The sequence below is a fragment of the Dendrobium catenatum genome, unplaced genomic scaffold, assembly GCF_001605985.2.
Source record: "Dendrobium catenatum unplaced genomic scaffold, ASM160598v2 fragScaff_scaffold_1202, whole genome shotgun sequence".
In the NCBI taxonomy this organism is placed as follows: domain Eukaryota; kingdom Viridiplantae; phylum Streptophyta; class Magnoliopsida; order Asparagales; family Orchidaceae; genus Dendrobium; species Dendrobium catenatum.
Genome location: NW_021319664.1, coordinates 540,782 through 553,606, shown reverse-complemented (window position 1 = coordinate 553,606; position 12,825 = coordinate 540,782). Strand labels below are relative to the sequence as shown.

At 36.3% G+C, this 12,825-nt stretch overlaps 1 protein-coding gene across 1 annotated transcript; it reads left to right on the top strand.

The window, feature by feature from the left end:
- Window positions 1-11,703: 11,703 nt before the first annotated feature.
- Window positions 11,704-12,371, top strand: LOC110106173 (growth-regulating factor 1-like). The gene is made up of 2 exons (XM_028699019.1): window positions 11,704-11,902; window positions 11,965-12,371. Exons 1-2 carry the CDS (start codon window positions 11,704-11,706, stop codon window positions 12,369-12,371), a joined length of 606 nt encoding a protein of 201 aa, XP_028554852.1.
- The last annotated feature ends 454 nt before the right edge of the window (window positions 12,372-12,825 follow it).

Here is a 12,825-nt window from a genome sequence, read left to right as displayed (position 1 = left end):
TTTACACTGCTAATGATCTAATTAATTATTACAAATAATTTTGCTTTTCCTAGCTCTTTTTGCGCAATGAAAAATGTTGCGGCCGCCGCGCACTCATACAGCGCACCCAACCAAATATATATTGTATATTATTGATTTAGCTAAAGCTAAAACTGAAAGTCTAAATGTGCTTAAAGTTGATTGTTTTAGTGGCTTAATAGAGCAACAAATTTGCCAACGAGAAAACCTGCTATAATTTTTATAATTCTTCATTTTAAAGTTATTTATTAATTCAGAGAAGCCACCAACATTATTTTTTGGACACATAAAAAGCATCAATGGTTTGTTTTTCCTTTTACTCCTCTCGCGACTCACGAGTCACGACATCAAGCACGACTTTCATTAGGCCCCCCCCCTGAACAAAATTTCTGGCTCCGCCACTGATAACTACACTATACTACTACTACTATATACTATATAATTACACTATACTATAATACTACTCTATACTACTACTACTTTATACTATATAACTACACTATACTATATATACTACACTATAGTACTACTACTCTATACTATATAATTACACTGCACTATACTACTACTACTATATATTATATGACTATACTATACTATAATATTACTCTATACTATTACTATATATTATATATAATTAAGCTATACTATATATACTACTACTATATATAATACTACTACTACTCTATACTATATAACTAGAATATACTATATATTTCACCATATAATATATCCTACTACTACTCTATAACTATTATACTATATTATATTATATTATACTACCACTATATTATATATAATACTACTACTACTCTATATATACTACTATACAACATATTATACTACTACTACTCTATACTATATAACTATAACTATACAGTAGGCTCGATAGAACCTTGATTGAAGCGGAATTTATTGAGATTAATTTATTTACTTCCTTAAGTGAATGAATGGGTTTTGTTCATTCTATGCTTGCATTACAAATTTTAAAATATAGTTCTTGATAATTCATTTGGTGAGAATGTCTGAAAGTTAATCATTAGTGATGACGAACAAAGAATAGATTAGATCAATATCAAGCTTCCCCTTTATAAAATGCCTATACCCTTCAATATATTGTCCAATCATGTTGCATGAGATTTTGTTCAATATTAATTATTTACTTGTTATCACAATAGTCTTACAGAACTTTTCCATCCAACCTTTAAATCTTCCAAGATAATGTTCAAACTTAATGCTTCACAAATTCCTAGTGCCATTGATCTACATTCAACTTCTGCCCTAGATCTTGCCAATAAGAATGCCAAAAAAGCTCGTCGTTAGCAAGCAGTTAATATTTGGCCTGCTAAGAAGCTGCTTTTGATTTGCTTGTTAAGCTGCTTTTGAGTAATTACTTTGAACTCATTTTCTTAACAAGCAGAACACACATATATATTATTTTTTTCATATTAATTAATTAGTTGGTAGATAAATAGAATAATTATATCATGTTCTGCTTATTATTTATTTAATTTCATTTGTTTGAAATTGACTCATATTTGATTTGAATTCAGGAAAGCCAAATATGAACATAATATTCACAAATAATTTCGAACACAAGTTGAACACAAATACACGAAAATTTGAACAAGCCGAACATGAACAAACAATAAGCTCTCTCAAGCTCATATCATTTACACCCTTGGAAACACATTTAAGATTAGTCGTTTACACCCTTACTTGCCACCATATTTTATTTTTTACTTCTCCAAGTCACAAGATTGCCACCCAAGAAAGTGCTATATCATGAAATTCAACTTTTATAAACCATAAATCCTACATAATCAATATCAGATCCTACCCTCTTTTGAATTAAATTTTTTTATCTGGAGTTCCTTTTAGATATTATAAAATTAAATTTATAGTCCTAAGAGGTGATTCTTTAGGATTGTGAACCTCCATATCAACAGCATAGGCAACGTTAGGTTTAATATGTTAATAAATAGATAATTATTCTTACAAGTTTTGGTAGTAAGTTTTTTCTATTGTTGCGTCGTTTGGAGTATCTGCAAGTTTATAATTAAATTCCATGGAGCTCTCAACATGCTTGCATCCAAACTTGCTTGTTTCTTTTAATATGTTTGTTATACGTATTTGTTTTGACATGAAGATCCCCAGTAGAGACTATGCAACTTGAATGCTATGAAAGTACTTTAACTTATATAATTCTTAGACTTCAAATTCTTGAAACAACATCTTCTTGAAAGCCTGCAGACCTTCAAAATTACTATCCGTTATGATGACATCATCGAGATAAAATAATAGTATAGAGACTCCCCTTGAGCTATATATTTACTGTTAGAATTCATAGAATTTGGGAAGGGTAAAAATACCTTCTAATTATTATACAAAATTATCCCTATTTATAGATGTATACAATATGTCTTAATAAAGAAATAAATAACTTCTAATTGATACATAATTGCCTTAATATAATCCTTCCTAATTCAGCTACTCAAATATAGAAGGATATTAGCGTGATCCAGATGAGCCTCCCACAAATTCTCATCCTGACCGTGGGATCAAATGCCAAGGGATGACCGAGATTTTGACACTCCCCCTCAAGCTGGAGACCAGCTTGCAATTACTCACACATAGGTAGAGCTGCATTAGTTATAGATAGGATATCAACCATAAGAGAAAGCTGGCAATGAAGGCCGATAATGGAAAACTATTCTCAAAATTCCGACAATTAAGGCCGGTTGTGGGAACTTGTATTCCTCATAATTCCAGCAATGAAGGAAGGTGGTGGGAACATCCTCAAAATTCCGACAATGAAGGCCGGTGGTGAGAATTTTGTATTCCTCAGGTTTCCAGCAATGAAGGTTGTATTTATAGTAGCAATAAAGGTTGATTTGATCAACAATAAAGGCTGATTTGCTTGTATCAGCAATAAAGACTGATTTGATCAGTAATAAAGGCTGATATTAGATCTTAATCAGATCTTAAATCTGATTTAAGGTTTTTTTTTTTTTTCAAATATCTTGGTTTAATAAACTGAACAGCTTGGTTTAATAAACTGAACCGAGCCAAATTAAAAAAAAAACTCGGATCAAGCAACAGGTAGGGCGCATGCGAGCAACTCCTAGTTTCGACATCGGCATGAGAGCAGTGTCGACAGCTTTTTGCGGCACCGACTGTGGATTCTGCGGCGTCTTTCTTCAGCGTACTGGCGTCTGTCTTTAACTTTTGTTGGTAACGCTCCGTCTGCCTCCATCTATGGCTTCATTCGCAAGCTCCGGCTTCATCGTCTGGGCAATGTAGCTCTGTCCGTGTTGTCAGCTCTATCCGCATCGTGAGCTCTGTCCACGACCTTGGCTTCGGTCGCAAGGCTTCGTTGCTTCTGCACGCACGAGAGTTGGCTCGCAATTAGGCGTCTCCTTCCCGTGAGGTCTTGATGTTTCCTTCCTTTGGCTTTGTCTCGCTGGAGGTTTGCTCGGCCCGTCCGTCCCGCAAGGCCCCGCCGCTTCCTTCCTTCGACTTCATCACAATTTGCTTGGCCCATCCGGTTTCATTCGGCTTCAGGCTTCGGGCTTCTGGGTCTAGCGTCGCTTCTTCGGCTCCTTTGAGGCTACGCACCTTTGACGACTTTCCCTTTCTGTCGGATCGGAAGTTACGACGTTTGTATCGGGACTGCAACTGGAGCTCTTGGGGTCGAAAGCCGCGACAGACGTTCTTGCGGTAGGATCTTGCGTGCGAGTCCTCCGGACCGAACCGATACTTTAAAGTGCTCAGGTTAGGATATGGCACGGAGGTTTCTTTAGCTTCTTCGTGCTGCTCCTTCGACGTCTCTCTCATTTGGCTTCGGGTGCGTCATAGGAGCCTCTGTCCGGCTTCCTCGCGCAGGGCTGACTCCATCCCGTGTGCGTACGCAAGGCTCCATGCGTATGAAAGGCTTATGTCTGGTTTCGCCTTCGTTCGGCAGAGTCCCGCTCGAAATCGGTCTCTTCGGATGGATAACTTTGACACATAATAGAGAGGGTCGGTCGGTTTCTTCCTTCCCGGCCATAGGTAGGCTTCCTTCTGCTTTGTCATGCACGCGGAGGAGACTGGCGTCGTTGGTTTTGATGCCTAGTTTCTAGGGAATTGAAGGCCTCTTCTTCACGATGGTTTCCTCTTCAATTTCTCTGGCGATCTACGATCTTTCTTCCACAGTAATGAAGGCCGTTGGCTCTGATACCATGTTAGAATTCATAGAATTTGAGAAGGGTAAAAATATCTTCTAATTATTATACAAAATTATCCCTATTTATAGATCTATACAAGATGTCTTAATAAAGAAATAAATAACTTCTAATTGATACATAATTGCCTCAATATAATCCTTCCTAATTAAGCTACCAAAATATAGAAGGATATTGGCGTGATCCAAGTGAGCCTCCCACGGATTCTCATCCTGTCCGTGGGATCAAATGCTAAGGGATGACTGAGATTTTGACATTTACAAATAATATATAATCACCTAGACCATATTTATATCCCATGTTGAGTATTACCTTGGCAAACCTCTCAAACATGTCATTGGAGATTGCTTCAATCAATATATTGCCTTTTTTAATTTGCATAGTTTTTATTATGCGTTTGAGCCAAACCCCAATTCAATCTCCATGTATAACTCTTCCACTAGATCACATATAAGAAGGCACTTTTCATATTAAATTATCATATTTTTCAATCATTGTTAGTTGTTACTGATAAAATACATCAATATTATTCATTTTAGCAAAAATAGCAAAAAATTTAAGATAATTAATCTCATATATTTAAGTATAGTCTATTGCAACTAGAAAAAAATTTAAGATAAACCTTTCTAGTAAATTATCTGATTTATACTTTTTAGTACAGACCCATCTAAACGATACTGGTTTCTTTTCTATTAGAAGTGTTACTAATCCTTATATTTTATTCTTTTGAATTTCTTTCATTTCTTCTCTCATAACATTATTTTACCTTGGACACAATTTTAGAGAAAGGAATAGTATGGAGGCAAGTAAGGAAAGATTGGTAACGATGAGATCATGAGAAATATTTTTGCATGTAAAAATAACTATAAAGGAAGTTCAGTTAAAGTGTCTTTATTTGCAAGCCATGCAAATGATTCCTTCGGTGAGTTCAATGCTAGAGTTCGATTCAATTGGTTGGACTTGAGTCAATTAAGATGCCATCCTCTCTGAGTAAACATATAATGATTGAGCATAAGGTGGTTTTGATATAAGCTTGCTTTGTGTAGGAGTGCCTAGTTCTGGAGTAGCATTGTTTATTGGAGTTGAGGGTAAGGAAAGGCAACATAGGAGAAATAATTTATTTGTAAATGCTATTTCTTCTTTGTAATAAGTAGTAGAAGAGTAGAAATCTTCTTTATTGAAAGTGATATCAGCATATACATACACCTTTCTCAAGGGGAGATGGCAACATTTCTTCCCTTATTGAGTGGAAGAATAGATAATAAAAAAAACATTTAACTGCTCTTGGATCAAGTTTTTCTTTATTTTGATGATGTGAATGGACAAAAACAATACTTCATAATATCTTGAGAACAAGGTCACTTGAGGTGTTGAAGTGAAGAAAGAAGTTAGCTAAGACTTGCGTAAGACTCCTGAACCCAATGGCTTTTATAGGTGAACTGTTTATGATGTACACGACTATTAAGAAAGCTTTAACCTATTATTATTTTGAAGCATTCTTTTGAAAAAGAAGAGCTCTTGGGTAGCAAGTAGGTGGACATTCATTCATTCAACCACCCATTTGGTTGAATGATGAAGTATTGCAACAAATGAGAAGATTGGGTGGAATGGAAAGAGATTTGCATAAATAAAGTATTGCAAGTTTCCTACCATATTCGAAAGAGAAGTAAAAAAAACATACAATACTAAATGGTATAACTAGAAATGCCAGGCAACAGCACATTCTTACCTCCAACTAGATTCACATAAGTGAATCAACTCCTAAAAAAGGGATCCATGACTATGAGATCAACAAGTGAAAAAAGGAGCAATGGAGCTAAACCCAACCCAACTCATAGTTTGTGCCGGCCATAATAAGGGGTAAGGTACCCCTTTGGTCCAAAGGATGCCAAGGCATTCCTTCCTTCCTTCCCATCTTTGATGTAAATGTGCTTAAGATGGAAAGCATATATTAACATAAGGACGCATCCATTTCTTCAAACCTCTCCGTAAGCATTGAAGATTGCATCCATTCATTAGCACCTCTTCATTGTAAGTGTGTTGCATGAAGAGCTGCATTCATTCATTCACACCTTCATCTAAGGGTGCATAACGACCAAAGACCCGAGTATGAAAGGGGAAGGGGCCAACAACTCTAAGGCTATCAAATTCCCATGTCATGCTTTATATTCTATGCTTCAAGCGTTAGTAAAAAGTCTCTTGATTGATGGTTCATTGATGTCCACTGTATGCTAGGCCAAAAATTCCACGTATGCTCATTCACTTTGGCTAGGCTGAAAATCCGTCATCCTCTCTACTGCTTCTTCATAGCATAGCAATCTTCTCAATGGAGCATGCCAGTCCCTACGAAGTGATACTCCACTCTCGTAGCCATTACTCCTATCCACTTCTTGCATCAATATTTTTCTTAGTTCTTTCATTAATCCCGTTGGATATTAAAGTGAAGAAGAAAAGGAAGAAATCAACATTCTAATTAGAAAAGAGTTCCAAGGGAACTTAGCGGGAAGGATCAAATGAATCTTATTGTATGAGGGTGAGATATAAAGCAAGTGTCTTCAGTCAAAAAAAAGAGTAAAGCGAACCCTTCAAAATAAACAACAAATTGTTCTCCAAGTCCCCATTGTTTGTGGTTCACATTAAGTAAACCTAATTCAACGGGCTCCAAGCAGTTTTGGCTCACTAAATTCCTTAGCACTTGAGTACAAATTTACAGAAAAAAAAAAACCAAACAACTCAACTTTTCGAGACATAAATCCGAATATTCATCTCCATTACCAGTAAAACTACAGTACCAAGGAGCTCTCATCATATCATTCATTCAAGCACAGGAAATCAGTTCAGTGCGCTAAAATAGAAATCGAACCTCCAATATCTCCCCTTAAAAAAAAGAACTCATAGATGGAAGATTAATGCAGGTGACTAATTTTTTTCTATTTAGAATAACTAATAAACAGCTATGACCCAGCTGAGAACCACATACTTGCCCATAAATCAAATTCCAACAGAAATCAATCCCACTAGACTGAAAACAAACACAATACAAACCAAATAACAGTAACAAAAACATACAAAACAATGAAGCTACTTGAGAAATACTTGCCGTACGGCACGTTCTTGGGGCGGAACTGCGCAAGGTAAGCAAACAGACATGATTATAACCTCAGGTCGCCAGACAAAAGTTCTCCACGCCTCCCTTGCAACCGGCAAAAGCTCGAAAAAACTAATTTCATAAAGGAAACGGCAGATTAAGAAAGTGATTGATGTAAAAGAGTTTCATGATCCTGTTGACCTCTAACAGACAAGCCAAAAGGAACAAAAAAAAAAAAAAAAAAAAAAAAACCCAAAAGGAAAAAAAAAAAAAAAAAACATAAAAGATTTTACCTCTACCAAAATCCTGTCGTTGCCCATACCGAATCCCCGCTCGAGTCGCATCCGCTGGACTTCTGATCATCGCCGGACTTAACTTTAAAAAAGCTCTCACATAAAACCAGTACCTCTTTTGTCTGAACTTCATGCCAAATCTCAAAGCTTCAGTTTGTAATTCCTTGTAATTAGTCGATGCTTAGCTTAATTCCCGAGTTCAGACTAATCATCAATGCTTGTTCCAATTTTTGAACCCAAATGAACAAAATCATTTGATCTTTTTCAAATTAAATAAGGAACATTTCCGAGATCTTTAAGCCGATCGAATATATCTATATTGAGGTCAAACTTATTATGACACACGAGAGTTCATAGTTTGTCTCTTGTCAAAAAGGGGAAGATTTCACAAAGACAACATATCGTTAAGTGAGATTATTGATACACAGAATGTCGGTGTAAAAATACAAGTGATTATCATAAAAATATTAATATTACTGTTATGATACACATAAAAAAAAAGATAATTCAAATTGTAAAAAAAAAAAGTTCTAAAAAGATTCATGTGATGTATGTTTTTTAAAATTTATTGAATATGAGCATAATTAATAATTAATTATTATGGTTAGTGGTAATTTTACTTTATATAAAATAGTATTGTTTAATAAGATCAATATAACATTATCAGACAAAACATTCAAACAAATAGAGGTTTAGGAAATCAAAATAGAGTCAGGATGCAGCCCATCTTAACTTGCTATTTAGTAGAAAGTTTGGGCTTCATTTGCAACGATTTTCTTATTAATTTATGAGGCAGTTTTTTAGTATTTTTTTTTTGTTTAAAAAATTTTTGTATTATAAATCTATTTTAAAAAGCAGTAAAAAAGCAGCCCCAAACAAATTCTTAGACATTCAATTAAAAGATCTTGAATTCAAGACTTACATGTAGTACACGTGTTTGAGATTTAGGCTTCGTTTGGGACGGTTTTATTATTGCTTTTTAAAGTAACTTTTAGTACAAAAAATTTAATTTTTGTACTAAATAACCGTTTTAAGAAGTACGAAGAAAATTGTCTTAAACGAAGCCTTAATTTTAAGGCTTTAAGTAAGCAAAATTAACCTCTATTAATTATAAATTTTTTGGAGGTTCGAAGGGAGAAAGTAGGGGTGTCAATATTTGACATGACTCGAAAACCCGACTCGAACCCAACCCGAAAGACTCGAACCCAACCCGAAAATTTCGGGTTAGGGTCAACCCGAACCCGAAACGGGTCGGGTTCTGGTTCAACATTCGACCCGTTTTAAAAATCGGATCGGGTTAGCCCTTTGACCCAAAATTGACCCGATTTTGACCCGAAAACCCGATTTTGACATGGCAACCTGAGATTGACCCGGCAAATGACCCAAAAAAGAGGCGATAGACCCGTTTTTTACCCGTAAAAAAAGGAGATAGACCCGTTTTGACCCGAAAACTAGCAATTTTTTGTTGGAAACGGGTCATTCGGGTCGTGTCGGGTTGACCCGGACCCGAAGCGGGTCTGGTTCGGGTCAGGAAAACTGACCCGTTTTTAAAAACGGGTCGGGTTCAGGTTGACCAGAATAGTGCCAGGTCAGTTTCAGGTTCGACCCGAACCCGACTCATGACCCGAAATTAACACCCCTAGGAGAAAGGATGTGATAAGGAGCAGAGAAGTAAAAAGTGAGAAACAGCAGCAGTAGAGAGTCCTTACACCCACTTTCTATCTCTAAACTAATATAAATATGTACCAAAAATATCAGATAAAATGTAATACAAAATTACAAACTTCGCAACAAAAAAAAAAATAAATCAAATGCTGTAGAAGATAAAACCAAATGCAAAACTATACAACTTAATAACTAAATGTACCCAAAGAACTGCTTATAAAACTTCAAATCACATCATAATAGTTAGAATCAGTTATAGCAATCTCAACTCACTGTAACTAACCAAAACAGTCAAAGAAGACCATCTCACAACTCATTAAGCTTTCTATTCTATTCTGCTTTCCTGTACAGTATTGTTGCTTTCATCAAATAAATCTGCAAGAAAATTTATTTGAATTCAAAAAATAAATAAATAAATAAAACTATCATTTAAGTAAACATTATGTTTTTTACAATTTTTTTTTCTATCACTCTTGATATATCATAAAAAAATTATCTTGATCGAGCATGAATCTTGAAGCAAAATTTAGTTGAAATCTTCTGACCATCCAAACTCTGATTTCAACAAACTTATGGTGGAACTGGACGTCTCGAAAAGACGAACTCAACGACACCAAAATAAGTGCAATTCGAGCCCAAATGGGCTCAAATCAAGGGTTCAAAGTACTTTTGGAAGGTTCAAACTATTATTTGGATTACCAAACGAGTTCTAAACGTGACATGCTTATAGACGAATAGAGCAGCTCGACGAGACGAATCCGATGAGCCCAAGATCATTGGTTTCTGAATCATTAAGGCATTCAAATGACCAATAAATTATACATGATCAAGAGGATCAATACTAGTCCTCCATTCAAATCACTCTCATTTTCACTTTGATCTTCCTCAGATTCATAACTCTTAATCAAGATGAGAAGAGTTTGAATTTTTAATTTTAGTATTATAATATTCTTCTTTCTATCATTTTTATTTTTTAATATCTCCGAGACTTCAAATTTTTATGAGTTTCCGAAAAGCTGGTGCAGCGGGAGAAGACAGGAACAGTGGAGTAATAGAGTAGAGAGAAAGAGAGTGTGTGCTCTCTGCCATTTCTCTGCCATTTTTGCTCTGTTGTTCTGCCAACTTGCCTGCTTCTGCCGCTGCTGCTGCTTACTCAGTCATAATAATAATAAGTAATGCAGTGTCATCTGCCCCCCAGATGCAGCATCTACTGCAGCCTCTGACAACTCCATTAGCGCCTATCAAATCCGAGTTTTTAATAGATTTTTTTCAATATTTATCTGCACAAAAGTAGTCATTAGTTCCTCACTAAACGCGATTAAGAAGGCTAATCAAGATTAGTGATAAGTATTATATGGTAATATAGACGTATTATTAATGCTAAAAAGAGTGATGCTCCAATCCTTAAAAAACTATCTAAGAGCATCTCCAACCTAACTTCAAATGTCTATGACATCGTTAGATCGTTCCAGTCAAACGTCAAATCTTTCGTTATATGCATGCAGGTGAACAGTGTTCACCAACGTCATTTTTCTGTCTCAATCAGATTTGTTAAAAAAACGTGCCAAAGAGGAGAAATACCGTTACCTTCGCAAAAACCCGCATAAGAGCATCTCCAACCGAATGCCAAACGAGCTTATGACGTCGTTCGCTCGCTCCAGCTGAATGTCAAATCTTCCACCATTTATTTGCGGGTGAACAGTGCGACGTCAATATTGGCGTTGCATTGTTCACCTACGCTATTTTGCTCTTTCAACTGGAAAAATGCGCGAAAGGGAGAAGGATTGTTACCTTAGTAGAAACACAATAAAATGACGTTCGATTGGAGCAGCACCACAGCATTTTGGAGTTTTGCTGTATTTTGCCGTGAAAAATGGAGTTCTCTGTTGGAGATGACCTAATGGAGTTCAATTGGAGATGATTCAGAACATTTTTAAGTTTCACTGCATTTTGGATTAAAAATTAGGAGAGATGCCCTAAAAACTTTATTTATTTTTATTTAAGGAGAGTTTTTATTCAGGTATGGAATTATAATATGAGTAACAAATATATTATTATCAAATTCTTTATATTTAGTTTTATAATAATTATAAAAATTTTACATTTATTATTAAAATGCTAAATTTATTGTCAAATTCTTTTGTCACGCTTGAGCTCCTAGTCTGTGGTCTCCTCACAACAGTAGTTGCCTAATGGTAGTCTTCTGTGATTTATCCATGCAACTACACAGAAGATTCTGCAGCCTCCTCTCTGCACCTCTTTCAAGACTGAATGACCCATCCTATGCCTCCTCCCATTAAAATACAAGACCTATGTAGATTTCTGTAGGCACACATAGCTTCACTGGTATCAAGATTCAGGAGTTCCTCTCCTCTCCAAGTTTTCTTTTTCTGCTTCTCTGTTGTAAGAGAAGAAGATGATGAGCGGAAGTGGCGGTTCAAGATATCCCTTCACTGCTTCCCAATGGCAGGAGCTTGAACACCAGGCTCTCATCTACAAATACATAGCTTCAGGCATTCCCATTCCTTCTGATCTCATCCTCCCCATAAGAAGGAGCTTTCTCCTTGACTCAACTGCAACCTCTCCTTCCCTTGCTTTCCCTACTCAAGCGCAATGTAAGCTCTCTCATTTTACTCAGCTCTGTATTTTTTGGTTTCTTACTTTTCTCTCATGGCAGTGGGATGGAGCTGCTTTCAAATGGGATTTGGTAAGAAAGCAGAGGACCCAGAGCCAGGAAGGTGCAGGAGAACAGATGGAAAGAAGTGGAGATGCTCAAAGGAAGCTTACCTTGATTCGAAGTACTGTGAGAGGCACATGCATAGAGGGAAAAATCGTTCAAGAAAGCCTGTGGAAATCTCTCTTTCTGCTAAAACGAATCAGTCATCTTCTTCTTCTTCTCCCTCTTCTGCTCAGTCGCCATATCTTGCAAACCTTTCAATCTCCACTCCTCAGAGTAATTACAACCTCTCATGCCCTTATTCAAACTATTCAAGACCTCCATGGGCGGCTCATTTCTCTGCTGATTCAGGCACTTCACATCTTCAGTTAAACTCTGATAAACTCTTTCTAATTTTACATTTTTAAAAAAAAATTTAAGTAGTTTCTTTTGATAAAGTTGTTTGTTTCACGAGGGACGCAGGTATGGTGGGCATGTGATGAAAGATTTGGAGGGATGTACTTTCTTTCCTGATATGTCTGGAACTGAGAGGGAGAGTTCATCTCAGTTCAAAGCTATGGGAATGAGCTCCATTGGACAAGCAAAGCAGAACAGCTACTCTCTATCTAAGGAGGAAGAGGAGGAAAGGCAGAGGAACCTCCGCCATTTCTTTGATGAGTGGCCTCAGAGAAATAAGGATCCATGGATGGACATGGAAGACGAGAACAGTTCCTATACTAAAACTCAGCTCTCCATCTCCTTCCCAAAATGGTCTTTTTACTCTCCTCTACTCCAAAGTAACTTGAACAATAACTCTCTTTTAAGGTACTAATCCTCGTATCGTTTTGCCTACTTTGTTTCCTGCAGATGATTGTGACTGGA